Source organism: Rattus norvegicus, chromosome 8, assembly GCF_036323735.1.
Source record: "Rattus norvegicus strain BN/NHsdMcwi chromosome 8, GRCr8, whole genome shotgun sequence".
Taxonomy (NCBI): Eukaryota; Metazoa; Chordata; class Mammalia; order Rodentia; family Muridae; genus Rattus; species Rattus norvegicus.
In genome coordinates this window covers 68,304,419-68,323,871 of record NC_086026.1, presented here as the reverse complement: position 1 = coordinate 68,323,871, position 19,453 = coordinate 68,304,419, and the positions used below count along the sequence as shown (strand labels likewise).

The window sequence follows — 19,453 nt, the reverse complement described above, 5'->3', positions numbered from 1 at the left end:
AGAAGTCATACATGAAAATCAGCGTGCTAGTTTATTAGCTATAACTCCTATTTCTTTTCAAGATTGGAGATAAATGTAAGCTTCATTTTGGAAGTCACATTATACATAATTTTAATATAATGAAAAAGTCCCTCTGTCTTAGATAGCCCAAAATTAACATTTGCAAGGCAATTTATAGTTTCCAAAGAGCTCCTCTCATCAATTATCTCAGAAAACTGAATAACGATGTGATTATTAAAGGTTAATTAAGCAAATACTTGTGAAGTAATTGGGAGGTAATCTATTTCTAATTTAACAGGTCATCAGGGGTATTTAGGAAATATTTTTTTCTGGTTAATAACTCTAACCAAAACAAGATATTTAAATGGTTTCCCTGGTGGAAAACAATAGGCAAGTGTTTGCTCTTTTAAACCAATTGTTTCAAAGAGCCAGGGGAAGGGAGGGCTCCTAATTTCACCGTTTTAATGAGGTTTCTGAGATCTTCATTCCTTTAGTCAATCCATGCCTTAGATTGTTTATTTTGGAACTTTGGGATAAAATAATAAAGTAAAATGGGAAGTGACTAGAGAAGGCATGGTGTGTGTGTTAGAGAAAGAAATAAGTCTTTTTTTTTTTTTTTTTTTTTTTTTTTTTGCTAGATACAAACACGCCTTGGATTTTGACTATTGAAGGGCAAATACAAATTCAACTCATACGTATCAACAACCCAACAGGACTAATTGAAGAATCAGCGTAGAACAGTGTGGGCACTCTCGCCAGCAGACTACAGACTGTTTTCTCCTAACTTTGGGTAGCTCGATCCTCAGTAGTACCAGGCGGTTGAAAAACCAGTTCCCGCGTGCTCCGGTTTTCTGTCGAGAGACACTTTGAATCCCAGGTACAAAATTGCAAAGTGACCGTCCAGGGCCTAGGTAAAAGGCTACAGTGACTGCAGAGAATTAGCCCAGGGGAGACGGAGTCTCGGGGTTGGATCTTGGCCTGGGCACGCGATGGAGTGGACTCCCCGCACCTTTGTCTGAGTCGGGGCCGAGTGTCACGGTGGGGACGCGGGACACCACAGTCCAGGCGGGCCGGGTACCGCCCGAGAGGAAACCAGAGGTCGGCGCAGTGCGGTCGGCCCCCTCCCACGGGAACCGCGCCAGGTCCCCAGCAAGAGCCGGGCGGCCCTCTATTGTTTTTGGCGAGCACATAAATCCGTGCGCCGACCCTCTGCGAACCCAGGTTTCCTCCCGGAGGCCATTCGGTTTCCTCTGAGGCCCTATATAGAGGCCCGGGGCAGAGAGGTGCGAGCAGGCTCGCGGCCTCCGTGAGCAGCTCAGGCGTCCGAGCGACTCTGCCTCAGGTCTCCGTACCCTTTGAAGCCGTCGGAGGAGGTGAGGGGAAATCTCTCCCTCGGGTTAGGAGCGGGAGGCGGGAGGCAAGGAGGCGGATCGCTTCTCCGGGGTTTCCCTGACGCCAGCAGCAGCAGCAGCGCCCGGCGCGCGCGCCCAGCGCCCGTGCCCGGTTCGGGAGAGCAAGGGGGGAGGGGAGTCGGCCCGCTGCCTGCCCCTGCGCCAGCTCGGCTCCACCGCCGCGGCTGCCCGCGAAGCGACCGCCGGGATTGGAGCCCGGCAGGCCGCGGGGCGCGAAGAGGGTGCTCGCGGGGAGGGGAGGCGCGCGTGCGCGGCTGTGAGCTTGCGCGGCACGGCGCGCTCCGGCGCCCGCCCCCCACCCCTCGGTCTCCGCCCCCCTCGCTCTACCGTGAGGAGCCCGAGTCGGCGGCGGGTGGCGGCGCCTGGAACCTGGAGAGACCGAGCCACCCCCCAGCTCTCGCCCGGAATGTACTGACTCTCCTTCTCTGCTCTCCTCCCCGCCCCGCTGCAGGAGGGAGGCGCCCGCAGTCTTTCCCCCTGGGCGCGCGAGGGGGCCTCGCGGGCCGGGCCGGGCCGGGCTGGAGCCGAGCCTGCGGCGCAGGGACCGGCTGAAGCGCGCTGAGGGAAGGGCGCGAGCGCTCCGCGGCGCTGTCGCCGCCGCCGCCGCCGCCGCCGCCGCCGCCGCTCGTGGGGTAGAGATGGCGGCGGAGCGTGAAGCCGGGCGACTCCTCAGCACCTCCTCCTCCCGGCGCTGCTGCCCGCCACGGCCGCTGCTGCTGTTGCTGCCGCTGCTGCTGCTGCTCGGGCGCCCGGCGTCCGGCGCCGCGGCCGCGAAGAACGGCTCCCCGCCGCAGTCCGCAGGTAAGCGGGGCCGGGCCCGGGACGCCGTGGGGGCTGGGGCGCGGCACCGGCTCCTGCGGCCGCTGCGGTGGGTTTTTTGTTGTTGTTTAGGATCCAGAGGGGAACGTGCAGGAACTTCTCCGCCTCGGCTCCCATTGCTGGAGAGAAAAAGGGTCTCGCGTGGCTGAAAGCGGAGCGGGCAGGAGGGGGTTCTACCGGGGGAGGGGCGCCTCCGGGGTCGGGCCCGGAGCTCTGGGGTCCAGTTCTGCGCTTTGTACCGGGAGGCAGGTTCACCCCTCGCCTCTTTCCCCTCCCCCAGGCTCATCCCACTTGTAAGAGTGGGACATTCTTGTGCTCACACAAGCACCAGTAGAGGCCACTACACACCTCATTAGATAAACAATCGTGGGGCCAATTCATTAATTTTCAGGAAGGGATGGAGGAGGGGGCTTGAATTCATTCTCCTCACCCCCATCCCCCTCGGACATGGGTTGCCCAGCTTCTGAAGTCCAGGGAAGCGCTGTGGGATCTCAAGGGACTCTTCGTTCAGTGATTGGAGCCTGAGTCTTCGGGAGAGGGGGTGCTAAGGGGCATACTAGCCCCCTCATGATCAGATCAGTGGTGTTGACTTAGCCATGCGGACGCTTTGGAGAGCGGCTCCAAGTGATTCTGTGAAGTAGTGCCTCTTTACCAGGGATTTAACTATATTTCAATGTAAGCCACGCTCAACTTCTGAAAAATTTAAGTCATTGGATTTTTAAATATTTGACCAATTTTCTCTAAGTGGCAATATATACACACATATATTTTCAGCATCTTTGTGTGTGTGTGTGTGTGTGTGTGTGTGTGTTTCATGCATTCCTGGAATCACCTGCATTCTTATTTAAGGGTGCCAATTGACACATCGCCAAGCTCTGATAGTTGAGGAGTAAGACTCACTCAGCATTTGAAGAGCAAATTGACCTGTGCTTTGCTAACCTTGTTTACCTAAGGTGGTGTGCCATACAACTTGACAAAACTTTCACTCACTTTGACAAGATTTAAAGTTTTACACACAGGAAGGTCACCTGATCAGACGCAATGGCAGCTTGTAATTGCTAAACCAAAAACTTGTTTTCCTCTGATTATTATGAAATCATTAAAATCACACTGCAACGTGATTTGCTGATAAAGTTTGGAATTTTGCATCTTGTGTGTAGTGCTCTCAACTTGCCAGTGTTAAAGTACAGTTTTAAACCTACACCGGTATATATTATCTAAACTGCTAAACGACAGTGCTGATGTTAAGTAAGGATCGTTGATGTTGGATATGCGTTTGCACATTTATCTTGTACAAAGTTTTGGGCACAGTTTTCATACCTTTGAGTAAGTACCTGAATAGTTTCTTCTCGTGGGAATGAGCAAGAGAAATGTAAAGATTTTGGGAAACAAGTTCCTCTTTTTTTCTTAATTTCCTTTTTTTTTTTTTTTTTGGTTCTTTTTTTCGGAGCTGGGGACCGAACCCAGGGCCTTGCGCTTCCTAGGCAAGCGCTCTACCACTGAGCTAAATCCCCAGCCCCTCTTAATTTCTTATGTAAATTTATGTACATCTGATTATGTGTGTATTTGAGATCATAGCTGGAGTTTGTGTTTAAAGTTTTGCCAGTGACTTTTTAAAGTAAAAAAAAGCAAAACATACTAGAATTTAGAAATTTGTTTTACATCTTATCTATCTATCTATCTATCTATCTATCTATCTATCTATCTATCTACCTACCTATCTACCGTGCATCTGTGTTTGTGCCTGTGCCATGGCATGCTGTGTGATGGTCAGAAGGAATCTTTGGAGAAGTCAATTCTCTTTCCAGCATGTGGGTCCTGGGGAATGAACTCAGTTCCTCAGGCTTGGAGGCCATGTAAGCAGTCTCTTAGAAAGGGATCTTAACATTTATTTTAACATGATTCAGTCAGTGGGTTTTTATTTTGCAGTGTTGAGATGGGAGACATTTGCTTTCTGCCTGTATGGAGTTGGCAGTCCAGTGTGTAGGTAGGGACAATAGCTACTCTACTGCAAATTACATAGTTAAGTGATTGTGATAAGCAAAGGAGAGTAGGTTTTGAGAAAGTGTGTGCTGGAGTGATTTACTTAGCCAGTGCCAGGCTTTCTCAGATCTGAGATGGTAATGGGTAGAGGTTAGAAGGCTCACAGTTAGTAGTGGAGTAGAGTCTAGAGCACAGATCTGATTCTCCCTCATAGGCCTTTTTTATTTTGGTTCCCAAATATTTTCTGTTAACCCCTCTGTCTCTTTACCAAAAAAAAAAAAAAAAAAAATCACTGCAGTGAACAGGGGCTACTGTGTTCTGTCCTGAGCTGTGGGAGAGATCAGGGGATGGAGAGCTGAGTAAGCAGTCTTGGCTCAGGGCTGTCTGTAAATCAGATACCATTGGTTAGTATTTTATTTGTTTGCTTATTTTGGAAGAATGATAGACATGGTAGGAGAGGGATGATATTCAGTAAGTAGTAAGAGGAAAATAGATGTGTGAAACCATGGAATAAATGAGTGTTTCACCCTCTTAGGATAGACATTTGGACCCATGGAAGAAGAGAAAAAAGCAGACAAGATTATGGTAGAAGGTGGTTAGCAGTGGTGAAGGATGGGAAATGAATAAGCACACAGTCAGGCTTTAGGAAGGGAGGGCTAGTCACTGAAAAGCTTTGTTGCAATCCTTGGGGGAGATGAATTGACTGAGCACCCTGTGAATTGCAAATGCTCTCAGTTGACATTCTTCAGAGAGGACCCCACACATTCTGACAGGCATTTACTTGATTCGGCACATTGCCTCATAAGGTGGTCTCTTCCTGTTTGTAATAATGTCTGTTAGAAAACCTTGCTTCACATTTAGAGTAATATTCAGTCTCCCACTCTTAAGTTTCAGCTCTTCCCTTGTCTTTATTTATCAGCATCAACATGCATCTCTGACTTAGTGTTTGCTTTCCCCATGGTTTTTTCTTCCGTTTTTCACGTTTCCTTTAGTCACTTAAATACTGATTTCCAATGTTTGTCTCATTCTCTCCTGTCTTTTGACTCTCCTCGTCCTCCTCTCTCACCACTTCAAAGCTTCATTGACGCAAGTCCAAAGGCAGACTCACATTTGCCCCTCTTTCCTCCTCTTCCTCCATCCCTTTTTCTCAATGGCAGTGAACCAGTCCTTGGCCAGGTCTCTAATATTGTTAGAATGATTGCCTGGATTTGTCTTGTATCACCTGCCGTAGCTGTCATTGTCCACATGCTCTCCTGAATTAAGATGTAGATTCTGTTTCATCTTTACCTCCTAGGGATTTCTTCTGTCTGTACCTTTTCATCTTTATCCTTACCTGAGCTAGCAATAGCCACACCACAATAAACCTCTTTGCCTCAACCTATTCTCCTCTAAATGTGTCTTCCTACTGGAGTAATCTTTCCAAAATATGTTTCTAAGGGTGGAGCTCCCACTTTAAAATGTCATATCAATAAATATTCCATAGTTTCTTGTTCTAAAAGTCCTTGGGATAGAGATTGTGAGATCCTGTGCTCTCTAACACTCCCCACCAATCCCAGTTTAAATTAGTCTCCCCTCGCCACTCTTCCGTGTACCCTTTGTTCTCCCACTCCAGATTAATTGCAGAGCTTTCCGCCTGCAGGCTTCTGCACATGCTGTTCTTTTTTCCCTGTTCTTTAACTCCTATCTTATCGGAAACTTTTCTATTGGCTTCTCCCCCAGAGAGTTAATGGTTGTCATTCTCCTTGTTCCTGTAGCTTTTAAAATACTTTTCATTTTATATTACGTATTTTCTTGTCACCTTTGATAGTCTTAATCTCTTGAGGATTGGTATTCGACTTACTTACCTTTATATCTGTGCTATCCAAAGCCTTGGTTAGACTAGTTGTGTTGGTAAGTCTGTTGTTAACTTGACGTAAACCAGAGTCATCTGGAAAGACAAAACCTCAGTTGAGAAAAATGATTCCATTAGATTGGCCTGTAGACAAACGGGGGTGGGATAGTGGTGGCATTTTCTGATATAAGAAAGCTGTCTGAGCAAGCCATGAGGAGCAAGCCAGTAAGCAGCATGCCTCCATACTCTCTACTTCCGTTCCTGATTCTAGGTTCCTGTTTTGAGTTCATGCTCTGACTTCCCTAAGTGATAGATTATGACCTGGAAATTGTAAGATGAAATTAATTCTTTCTCCCAAGTTGCTTTTGACCATGGTGCGTGTCACAGTACTAGAAACAGCTAGGACACTAGATAATCAGTAAATGTTTGTGGAGCTTTTGAACTGCTGAGAATAGCATGATTCCTTTGTGTATTTGGTGACAGATTCTTGTGTAGGATATGCGTGTGTGACAGTTGTTCCATTCTCTCCCCATCTCTCTTCAGCCATTCTTCACAGATTTTCTGACCCTTATGAACTGGATCATTCTCTTAGATACCCTGCCGTCTTAATATTTATCGGCTTTGTCATTTGTGGAAGGCTAATTGCCTTTTCTTGAGTTGTATATAAAAGAGGTCATATATTTTTGGGGTGAATGCACATGAGAGATCAGATATGTGCTCCTTAGCAAATTGTCTGAAAATTAAAACAGCATGTGGGATGAAGAAAGGACTTTCATGTGAAGGCAAGGAATTGGGAGTATGACTCATGGTTCTACAACTATACATATATCTATAAATTGGGAGCCACAGGCAGGCAAGAACAGTACCTTTCCTACCTAACTGGATTGCCAGGAAAAAGAGATGTAAAGTTGCTTTTAAACTTCATTATATTTGTGTAGAATAGTTTTAATTTTCTCGTTTAGCTTTAGAAATATAAGTGTGATTTAGTTGTTACTTTTTAATATTTTATTTGTGTGTGTGTGTGTGTGTGTGTGTGTGTGTGTGTGTGTGTGTGTATGAGGGGTGGCAGGGGAAAAGGGGTAGGGAAGGAGAAAGGGAGGGAGGGGGGAGGGAAAGTATGTTTGGTTGTCTGTAGAGGACAGAAGAATTCATTGGATCCCCTGGAACTAGACTAATAGGCAGTTGTAAGCTGTTCAGTGTAGGTGCTGGGAATCAAATTGGGTCCTACAGAAGAGCAATACATGTTCTTAACAGCAGAGCCATCTTTCTACCCTCCCCTCAAGTTTATTATTTGAAAGCATAGTTTTTCATTTGTCTCAGTTGATTATTGTTTTGCCTTTTATATTTTCTCTACATCAAGAAACTTATTGAGGGTTACATCAATACATCTCTTTTATGAAGGCTCTGTGTAATAGTCTTTTCCCCCAGGTACTTTGATAAGTGATTTCTATGCCGTCGGTGAGTATGGATACAATACCTCAGTGCACCCATACCAGGAGACCAGCAGAGGCACTGCCTAGGGGTGTTGTATCAGTCAGAGAGCTGGTGAGGTGAGTTAGATTTAATTGGGAACACCATCAAGTGAAATATGATTGTAAAATGGAGGCCAAATTTGCGATTAATTTACAAGAAAGAGTATTTTCATTGAAAACATTTGTTTATGAGACCAGGAAAACTAGACTCAAATGGTTGCTGTGTGGTTGCTGTCTACTGTGTGCTTCATTCTTTTATATCATGACTGGGAACTGTGTATAACTTTAAATGTTTCCCTAAATATAATGTGTTTCTTTTTTTTGCAACATTATCTTTAAATCATTTTATTTTAAAACTTATTTTAAAAATACATGGTAGTTTGCAGTTAACTGTGTAGAATTATGTTTTAGTAATCTCATTTTTAACCCATGAGTAGCAATTTTAAGTATTTTCTTTCCTATACGTGTATATAGTTTTCTTTTTTACACATAAGCAGAATTACACAGTTGATTGTTTTCAACAGGTGTTTTTTAATCTTACAATTAGATAAATCGTACCAGTGCATACAGGTTTTCTCATAACTGTTATTTGAGATGTCTATATTTTGGAAAATGAGTATAATTCTTAGAGTGGCCAATAAAAGTATTATTTATAGAACAGTCCCAAGTGTTTGAGGAAGTGTACCAGTCTCTTCTATCTCCATTTTGTATTGAGTGTAAGAGTAATGTTATTGTACACCATGTAAAGTTTATCCTTGTCTTAGTTAAGTGCTGGTTTCTCTGCCTCTGCTGATTTCTATGTCTGGTTGCAATTGGACGTGTCATTGTAATGCTTTTATTCTAAGAGTCTCCATGTTGTGTAAATATTGTTCCCCATTTATTCCCTGATTTGTCAATAAAAGCTGATCATGGAGTGACTGAGCAGAGGACAATAGTGCTGGGCCTCAGATCCCAGTCAGCCAAGGGGTGTGGGGGGAGAGAATAGAAAGAAGAGGAAGAAGAGGGAGAAGAGGAAGAAGAGGAGGAAGAGGAGGAAGAGGAGGAGGAGGAGGAAGAGGAAGAAGAGGAAGAGGAGGAAGAGGAGGAGGAGGAAGAGGAGGAAGAAGAAGAAGAGGAGGAGGAGGAGGAGGAAGAGGAGGAAGAAGAAGAAGAGGAGGAGGAAGAGGAAGAAGAAGAAGAGGAGGAGGAGGAAGAGGAGGAAGAGGAGGAGGAGGAAGAGGAGGAAGAGGAGGAGGAGGAAGAAGAAGAGGAAGAAGAAGAAGAGGAAGAGGAGGAGGAGGAAGAGGAGGAAGAGGAGGAGGAGGAGAAGGAGGAAGAGGAGGAAAAGGAGGAAGAGGAGGAGGAGGAGGAAAAGGAGGAAGAGGAGGAAGAGGAGGAGGAAGAAGAGGAGGAGGAAAAGGAGGAAGAGGAGGAGGAAGAAGAGGAGGAGGAAAAGGAGGAAGAGGAGGAAGAAGAGGAGGAGGAAAAGGAGGAAGAGGAGGAAGAGGAGGAGGAAGAAGAGGAGGAGGAAAAGGAGGAAGAGGAGGAAGAGGAGGAGAAGGAGGAGGAGGAGGAGAAGGAGGAGGAGGAGGAGGAGAAGGAGGAGGAGGAGGAAGAGGAGGAAGAGGAAGAAGAGGAGGAAGAGGAAGAAGAGGAGGAGGAGGAGAAGGAGGAGGAGGAGGAAGAGGAGGAGGAGGAGAAGGAGGAGGAGGAGGAAGAGGAGGAAGAGGAAGAAGAGGAGGAGGAGGAGAAGGAAGAGGAAGAAGAGGAGGAGGAGGAGGAGGAAGAGGAGGAGGAGGAGGAGGAGGAGGAGGAGGAGGAGGAGGAGGAGGAGGAGGAGGAGGAGGAGGAGGAGAGATTTGCCATGAGGAAAGGGTTGGAGAGACACCATGAGAACACATCTGGAGCAGAGAGAGCAAGATCATTACTAAAATACAAGTATTATCTTGGGGATTTTGGCTGGGAGGTAGCCAGATTAGCTTAGAGGAATAGAATAGATTAGTAACTGCTCAGCTATTGTGCCATAAAGATTGATTAAATGAATCTTATAGTCTCTGTTTCATTTAATTGGGAGCTAGGCTGGATATAGGAAAGTTGTCACTTTTAAAATTATACTAACAACTGGGCATTTCTCCATTTTACAGATAAGAAAACCAAGTCTTAAATTTTAAGAGCTACCATCTGCAAAAGTTGGCATTCAAATTCAGGCATTTGCTGTCTTCTCTGCTTTGTATACCAGCTATGCATTCTCCTGTTAGAATAGTGAATCTATTCTTACTGATTTGCTGTGACAGAGCTGTGTGTTAAATGTTTTTCTGCATGGAGTCTTTCCCTTCTATAACTTTGAATTCCCACATTCATTGTGGGTCATCAATAAGCAGATAGTTTTTCTATGTCTGTAGGGTCAGAGTTTAAGATTGTTAATGTTATCGTGGCTGGCACCATTCCTTGGCTGGGATCCTGGTCTGTATAGTAGAAAAGGGGAACTGAGCACCATGATGCATTCTCTCTTCCTGATCCTTAATGTTATGTGATCAGCTGCACCAAAATCTTAAACCACTTGAATTCTCTGCCATGATGGACTGTACTTTTGAACTGTGAGCCAAAATAAATCCTTTCTCCAATCAGTTGTTTCATCAGGGTATTTTATTATGGAATCAGGAAAAGAAATTAAGTCACAGTTCCATTCACTGTAAGCACTTGAACATCCCACTGCTGGGATATAGTGAAGGCCACATACAAACAAAACAACAAAAACCATCAACTTAAGCATTTACAACTTTCTAGGATGTTTTTACCTCTAAGTGTGAATATTTCATACTAAATTTTTAAAATTTTAATTGCAGATACGATAGTCTTTGTTGGTTAGGACGCCAGGTTAGTCTGTTAGGGTGGAGCGGGTTAATAGATAATCTAAGAGTCCGTCTACTGTGTACTTCTACTCTTCGTCTACAGTATAAAATTGAGCAGTGGCTTCATCTTAGCTAGATGACTTTTATGTAGTTTTTGTATTTGAAAACTGGTGGTTTCTGGTTTTGATGTGACAATTTACCATTTGTCATTCTCTAAGACTTACTTTAATTGTATATCTTTTCCTGGTCTAAAGTAAGGTATGATTGGGAAAATCTTCTCATTGCTTTTAAATGATTGTGTGTGATTTCATTTTATATGTGTAAAAATAGCTTCAGGGCTGAGTTCATGAAACAGAAATTCAGTGTTAAGTAGTGAAGCATTTTAAGTTACAGCTTACCAGAAATAATATTGCTTGAATGAGCAGTTTTTGCTGCCTTTTCTAAAGATGTAGTTTTATATTTTAGTTTTTGAGACAGGGTATCTTTATTTAGCCTAGACTGGCCTTAAACTTGTGATCTCCCGAGTGCTGGAATTATGGACATACATGAACTATCATGTCTACTTTACAGGTTTTGTTGTAATGAAATCAGTGTTTGAATAATTCATCCTTAAGGAGTTAGCATCTGGGTAGTCTTCATATAAGGTTGTAAGTTTTGACTTTTCTTCTTTAAAATATCATTAGAAGTAACCCTTAAATGATTTTATGGCTGAGCTGGAACTCACTGTGTAGACTACTTAGAGATCTGCCTGCCTCTGCCTCCCAAGTGCTGGGATTAAACCACTACCACCTAGGTCAGCAAGAATTTTTAGTTTTTCAGTCAAACAGTTCTTCCAGAGCTAAATAATTTTGACTCATTGCAAACACATATCTTTGAGCCATATGCTTTGGAGATAGATAGTTAAGATGAAATGGATGTGTTCTCTGTCCTCTGGAAGCCTTGGTCTAACGACTGAGATAAGACAGCTAATGGGGTAACGTGATCTGGAGCAAACACACTGCTACAGGTGGAAAACATTCTGGAGTCATCGTGTCAGTGCTGATCAAGTACAGTGCCGCTTTCCCTCAAAATTCTGGGTCTGGATTTTTAGAGTAGTCCTAGTTTAGGAAGCCAGTGAACAGGAACTCTCAAGAGTGAATTATTTTTTGTTTCTTCAGAGTGATTCCTGAAACATGTGCAGACATGAGGATCTCATAATAAAGTCACCTGGAATTCAAATACTACAGTGTCTTTTGGATTATGTATCACTGTGTGTGTGTGTGTGTGTGTGTGTGTGTGTGTGTGTGTGTGTGTGTGTGTGCGCGCGCGCGTGCTGGTGGCTTTGCAGGTTGGGTGCAGCCTGAACCTTCTATAAATCTGGAGACAGATTGCTCTGTTGGTTTGTTTTGTTTTTCGAGGGCTGATTATTAGTTGACAGCAGTTGGTAAAAACTTACTGAGGGTTCCTGAGCAGAGTTTTAAAAATAATACCGAGGAAGAAGAATGAGGGAGTTTTGAAGCCTATGCAGCAAGCAAGTTTCTCAGTCCCGGAGTTCTCTCTTGGTCACACCTTTATTATAAGCACTTTTAACAAACAGGATAATCTAGTTCCAAATCCAAAGCTGACCAGAAGTGGGCAGGACTGTCTTGGGATGTTCTTGACCATAGGAGAGGTGGTGAGGTTCTAGTTTTTGCTCTGCTGGTCCTTATTCTTCTGCCTATGGCATTTATGGACAACATTGCTAAACCCGATTGCTAATTGTAGTTTTAATTTTTGGGTAAAACTAACTGTTGATTTCACTCTAAATTTTTTTAATTATAAAATTTGAATAAATGTATAAAATAAAACGTGAAATCATACTCCAGACCTGTTCTCAGAGGTAATAACTTTTAATAGTACAGATTTTACATTGTATATGTATAATTAAATACTTAAGCAATACATTTATAACAAAATGGCAAGTTGGATTGTGATGTACATATCATTTATCAACTTGTTTTAGGACCTCTTTCTACATGAGTGCATTGTATCATAGTTGTTTGATGGCCATATGGCATTGTTGATATAGTCTATTTAACCAGTTGTCTTCTGATGCCCCCCAATTTTTGATTGTTAACAGATGATATAATGAGCCTACTTTTTATAAATGTGTATGTTTGTGTGTGTCACATAATTATGGCACTGTAAGATAGGACATTTATATTAAAATCATCTTTGATTATATGTCTATGTATCTATGTATTATTTTTTGGTAGCTGTTTGCAAATCATTTGCCTAAAAGATGATTCTTAGCAACAAATGGGAGTGTCTGCTTCTCCACACCCTTGCCCATAAATGATTCATGTCCAGGCTTCATAATTTTTACCAACTTGACAGATGAAAACAGAACTGTCTCTATGTATCTGTTTATTTTGTATGATGTATGTGAATGCTGCTGCACGTGTGCTGTGGTGCTCATGTGGATGTCGGAGAACAGCCTTAAGGTGTTGGTCTTACTTTTCTGGCTTTTGTGGTTTGCAGCTATGCCTGCCAGGCAGGATGGCCTGCAAAGCTTTTCGAGGTTCTTCTGTTTCTTGTTTCCCATCTTGCCTTAGGAGCACTGGGATGACGGTGTTCATTTCTACACCTCCTGGCTTTCTGTTGGTTTTGAGGATTTAAACTCTGACCAGCATTCTTGCACAGCAAGGGCTTTACCCAACTATCTCCCCAACCCTTGATTTTGCATTTACTAATAGAATTAGCACCTTCTCAGGTTTTAATTGATGATTGATATTACTTCTGAGAATTGTCTGGTTTTGTTTTGTTTTGTTTTCTCACATTTTCCTCCCCCTCTTTTTTGAGTTTAATGGTAATGCTGTATTTATGTTTGTTATAAGGGAAAATGAGGTCTCCTCTTTAGAGTTCTTAGTATTGCCACCCATCATGATGAGATGTAGTAGAGGGATTTTTTGCTGTAGTCAGCACTTACTGTTAGCTAAATAAACTTTCCTTTATATGTCATCCAGCTTCAGCTATTCAGTATCGAGAGACTAAATGAACTAATACAGAGGGGCGGGGCATAAGAATTTCAGTCAGTACAGTGTGTTTGTAACTATTGCAGAATTGGAGATCTGGGTGAGAGGTATGGATGGGATGGGCATGCAGGTTCGGGAGTTGTTAGAGATGATCTTAGTTCGTGTCATAGGAATAGATCTGCTTAGACAGGGGGGAAACAATGACAGCAGCGAAATTCAACTTGGAGTAAATATTTAGGAAATCACCTGCAGTTGGGTTTACAAAGGAAGGAGAACGTGCTATGTTCACAGAGATGCAGGCAAAGCAAGGCAAGAACCTAGAATAAGAGCAGTGTAACACATAAAGCTTTATTTCAGATAGTTTTAAAAAACTAAATGGTATAGTGCTAAAATAATGTTGGTTCTTTTTGTAAACTCTGTAGTTACATTCTTGGTCCCAGAGTTTGAGTGCTAGGCAAAAGGAGAGAAGGTTACGAGGACTATTCAGATTAATTCTTTACTTTAAATGACAATTATAATAACTTACCGCCCACCCTGCTGTGCTGAGGTAAACAGTGGGTTGATATATATCCATGTTTAGAACAGAACCTGGCTTATCTTAATCGCCCATTAAACATGAACTGCTATTTTGTTGTTTTGTTGTTCTATACTAGATTGAAAGGTTAGCTAAAAAGACATGAAAGTCAGATAACACTGACGTAGCTTGGCTTATACTTTTATCTGATGGCTTTGTATAATTAGGCTGTTAAGTGAGTGTGTTTGTGAAGAGGAGGATAAGCATTTGCTTGGTCTTGGGTGGTCAGCTGGTTTCTCAGGATCTGAGCTGAGAGCTGAGAGTAAAGGCAAAAGCAGCAGATACTATTGGGCAGCTCAGTCGGGCCTGGGATTCACTTTTTAGCCCAAATGAGGCTTGAGCCTGGCATCCCTCTGCCTCAGCGTTCCCTGTGCTGGGTTTACAGGCATGAGACACGACACAGGCATGTCTACCCTGTGGCCTTCCTGTGACCAGGGATAACTGTAAATTAGGGTCAAAACAAAAATTGTGAGCTTTCTTTAAACAATATGAGAATTTTGTTGTTGATGGGATTATTTTTGTTATGTTAGTGTGTCTGAAGCATGAGCTTTTAGATGACAGTGTCCTGCAAAGGCAAATGTCTACACATACCTGTAATTGTTCTTGAAAAGTTTATTTTTATTATAAAAGTATATCATTTGTTATGTACTGGATAGGTAGCTATTCTGTGAAACCAAAGCAATAATCTTTACAGACTGACCTGTTCCGTATGTGGGAACAGAAGTTGGAGTTAGTGCTGCTGGCTGTTTTAATGCCTAGAGTTTAGCCTTATCTGTGCCCTGCTGAATAATAGTTCACCTGGCACTCTCTCTCCCTCTCTAGCCACCCCCCCCAACAGTTAAATTATTATTTTTATTAAAGCAGATGTGTGGTGTGGTTTCTCTGTATTTAGTGTGTTTTTCTTTTGCATTTGTGAACCTATTTTAAGATAGGAGAAGTTTTCTTCCTTCATTGCTGTATTTTAATTTCTCGAGTTCCAAAGGTAAAGTGTACTTACTTCCCCCTCCCCCACCCTGTTCTTTATGGTGCTTTATTTCTCCTTTTATTGTGTCAGTTTTTGCTTTTTATTTTTGGAGACCATATTACTAAATGCATACCAATTTATAATTGTCTTTCTAGGGAGTAAATACATCATTAGGAAGGTATTAATCTAGTTTTGTCAGTTTTTTAAAATAAGATTTATTTTTATTTTATGTATATGAGTGTTCATCTACATGTATGTAAGTGTACTACATGAGTGCAAGTGTACAATTACAGGCATGTGTAAACTCCACGAATGCTTGATGTCTGCAGAGACCAGAAGAGGATGATGAATCCTAACTGAAGTTACAGGTAGTTGTGAATCTCCATGTGGTTGCTGGGAACCGAACCCTTGTCTTCTGTAAGAGCAGCAAGTACTCTTACCTGCTGAGCCATCTTCCCCGCTCCTCTCAGCTCTGTTATATTTGTTTTCAAACTTTGTATATGCTCGGTTTCGCTGTATAAATAGTATGTAGTTAAATGTGCCTTTATTTTTTATTTAATGTAATATTTTAATTTTTATTAAGTATATTTTATTTAATGTAATAGTTGATATTTTAGCCCTTAATCTTTCATTTCATTATTTACTTTCCCCTGCTCATTACATGTTCTTTCTGGATCTTCTTCTTCTTATAAAAATTATTTGTGTATGTATGTGTGTATGTGGGATGTGTTGTGTTTTGATGTGTCTTTGCACATACATGTATGTGATGCATATGTGGAAGTCACTGGATAACTTTTGTACTTCTCTTCTTCCCCCTTCATGTTTACTGTGAGGATCAGACTCCGGTTGCCAGGTTTGCGCAGCAGACCCTTTACTAGGCTAAGTCATTCCTCCAGCCTCCTTTTCTTTTTCTCCTTCCTCCCCCTCCTCTTCTTTGTGATCATTTTTAGTTAGCCATTTTTCTCCCCTATAACTGCTGATTGTTACTCTTTTACTGTTTATTTCAATGGTTCAAAAACATCTTTAACTGGTACTTAACATAATTTCTTAGTGCAAAACTCTATAATAATTTGCACTTCCCTTTTAATTTTTGTTATTTTGTATGTTTTTATGTTGCATTCCGTAAGATATTACTAATATTAAATAAGTCATTTATTTAGATTTATTCATCTCTTCTCACCTCTTTTTTCTGTATGTCTGAGCTTCTATCTGGGATTATTTCCTGAGGATATCCTATAGTATTTAGTTAGGTCTGCTGGACGTGGAGTCTCTTAGCTTCTGTCTGTCTTAAAAAACTTGTATTGTAATTTAATTCTGTAAGTTGTTAAAGATTGGATGGCTGTGTTTTCTTTTGTTTTTTTTTCCCCTTCAGTTATTAAAGTATGTCATTTTGTTCTTTGCTGGACCTCATCTTTCTGTTGAGAAGTCAGGTATGTGTAGTTCATCCTCCTGGATGCTTACACTCCCTCTATCAGCCTCCCTTAAGATTTACCTCTTAATGTGACTGCCAGAAACTTGACTCTGAGACTCCTAGTTGTGGTTTTCTTTGCATTTATATGTTGCTAGGCTTCTGGTAGCTGTAAGATGACCACTTTTATCAGCTGTGGAAAGTTTTTGGCAGATTTCTTCAAGTACTCTGTCTCATTGGATTGAACTCATTTCGTATTTTTGTACTGTCATTTCTGACAAGTTCAGAACAGCTCTAGTTTTGTACCATATAGTTGTTAGGGTAAGAGCAACTGTGTCTTAAGACTCTCGGTGTTCTTATCAGAGGCAACACTTCCATTTGTTCATGTTATTTTTTGTGTTTTCATTTCTAGAATTCTGTTTTATAGTTTCCAAGTTTCTACTTGTAGTTTTATTACTTCAGTTCTTTCTCTTGTGTCTCAGTAGATGGGTGGTGGGTGTGCCTTTATAATCTGTGATTTTTTTCAGATTGTTTTGTCTTTTCATGCGTGTTTGTGATCAGATGGCAGATACTGAATACAAAAAAATATAGAGATTATCTGAATGGCGTTGTCATCTCTGGAAAGGTCTCCCCTACTTTGGTAAATGATTATGCCAGAGAAGCTAACAATCTCAGACCGTTGCAGTTTGTTCAGGGATTGAAAGGATTTAAAATTGGGCTTCTGATCCTGTGGCTGAAATACTTTAAGTTTACCTGTACTTCTTAGACACAGTACTTTGAGGTCCTAAACTTCAGTTTAAGGGGTTTATCCTTCTTTCTAGCAGGTCTTCTCCCTGTGTTTTGATCTTGTCAGAATTATGCTCAGGGCTGGAGAGATGGCTTAGAGGGTAAGAGCTCGTTGTTCAAAAACAAGGACCTGAGTTTGGATTCACAGCATTCATATTAAATAAGAAAAAGTGGGTGCACGTAACCTCACCAATAAGGGAGACTGGAAGCAGGGGACTCATTGGATCTTGCTGGCCATCAGCCTAGCGCCAGGTTTAGTGAGAGACTCAAGATAATCAGGGAAATAAGGCAGAGATTGATAGAACAGGACAGTTGACATCCTCCTTTGGCATTCACACACCAGGACAAGCTCACGTATTTGTGTGCATACACCACATACACTCATTAATTTAGCTCACTTAAACTTCTCTAAGCAGTGGTCTTTACAACGTGCTAATTATACTTGAGCATCAGCAGTAACTACTGTTGATTGACTTGAATTTTGTAGACTAATGATAGAAAGTAGCAAATGGAGGATGCCCCTTCCTAGAATATTGTTTAATTCACCATGTCAACAAATCTCTCCCTGCAGCCTACTAAGCCTCCTCTTTAATTAAGTACCTGATTTATGCTGCAGATTTTATTCATTTGAGGATTCAATTCTTGTTTAAACAGATAAGGGTAACAGCTCAGGTTCGTTTAAGATACATTGTAAATGCAACTGGAGTTTTACCTGGGGCAGTTCACTTTTAGACTGTTGTGTTTAGAAGGCAGGCACTTTTGTAACCAGTTTCTGGTTATCCGTAGGCTGATTATCTAGTTTGTTCATCTTAAGATCATGAAATCCTCTTGTTTTTCACTCCATTTAGATCTATTCCCCTGAGTTTAGGTTACTCTGAACTCAGATAAGGAAAAGAAAAGCAGAGGATAGAGATTAGTGGCTAATGGGAAGTGCTCCTGTTTTTTTCTTCTAATGTTGAGTTTCTGTTCTCCTTTGGACTGTCAAAAATAACCATTATCTAATATTTAGTACAATAAAATGAGTTCTTGATGTGCGAGGATACCCTCATCTTATTTAGATTATGGAGCCAGTTAATATGGGCAGATAGAAGTTTATTGTCATGTCTGAATTAGTGTAGTCACATGGTACCCACAGCTCTCACAACATCCCTCACTTTCTTTCTTCTTGCCACTCCCCATATCACTTTGCAAACATTTGAAATACAGCTGGTGTTACTGGGAAAGAGGCCAGATGGAGAAAGTAGTTATATATGCCATTCTATGTAGCATCCATAGCCTTTAAAAAATATTCTTCTTATTCTCAGGGTCTACCACATTGACTGACATGTCTTCAGAAACATTTTATTTTACAAAGACATTTTTTTTTCCCAGTGCTGGAGATTGAACCCAGAGTCTTGTGTTTGCTAGGCGAGCCTCTAACACTGAGCTACATTCCTATTCTAGTCTTCAGCTTTTGCTTTTAAATGAAAGACTACTTCAGAATTACAGGCATAGAAAGAAGCATTTGATCCATCATTCTGCTTTTATAGAACAGTCAGGTTTATGTCCAAGACCAGCTATTTAAGTTCCTATGATTGCTTGGCTTAATTATGCTTTAGATAATACAAAGAGGTCAGTAAATACAATATACAATGAACCCAGCATGCAGCTTCCTAGCAAACAGCCATTATTGGGGAAGTGGCAAGGAATACACGGGAGTATGTGTTTTGTTTTCCTTTTAGGGCCTGCGTTTGCTGACTAGTGTGCTGTAGCATATCCTGAATCATATAAGACATAATTGTGTTCTTAAGGAACTTGTGTAATAGAAGAATTACTATGAGAACATTGTAGGATAATATGCCAAATAAGATGTATACTTTTCCAAGCACCAGCTTTATAAAGTTAGAACAGCTAATACTCAGGGCCCATCATTAGAAAGTTACACAGTTTTCAGTTCTTCAGCATGTAGAAGCAGACTGAGTTGGGAAAACTGTCTAGAATACATATTGGTAATTTATTTCCATTTGACTGGCAGGAATGTGAGCTTCTCAGTGTAAATTAAATGAACATTGAGCCTGTTGATTTCTTTTATATCAGACTATATCAGGTCATCAGCTAAGAAATTTTCCAAGTCATTTTTATTTACTGGTACTAGCCTGTTGTGGAATTAGTGTGTGTGTGAGTGTGAGTGTGGTGTGTGTGTGTGTGTGTGTGTTTTGTTTTTGTTTTTTTTTTTTAATTACTGAGGGATATTTATCCTGTTCATTCAAGAACATCTGTTCAGCCCCTTCCTTGGGATCTTATAGATTGCAAAGGATAAGTACTTTAGTTGTTTCTTGTATATATTTCTAACTCCTGTTACCGTAACACATTCCAGTTAAGCTCCAAAGCGGTCCTTTTC

The 19,453-nt window shown here is 41.7% G+C and overlaps 1 protein-coding gene across 14 annotated transcripts in view; it reads left to right on the top strand.

The window, feature by feature from the left end:
* The first annotated feature begins 1,713 nt into the window (after positions 1–1,713).
* Positions 1,714–19,453, top strand: part of Neo1 (neogenin 1) — a 152,448-nt gene continuing 134,708 nt past the window's right edge. For 13 of the 14 annotated variants that reach the window (XM_039082421.2, XM_063266212.1, XM_063266211.1 and 10 more), the window contains exon 1: positions 1,714–2,213. In XM_039082421.2, the coding sequence (XP_038938349.1) occupies positions 2,051–2,213 (163 nt within the window). In that variant the 5' untranslated portion in view covers positions 1,714–2,050. The remainder of the gene's footprint in view (positions 2,214–19,453) is intronic. The other variant, NM_001419532.1, reaches the window with a different exon arrangement.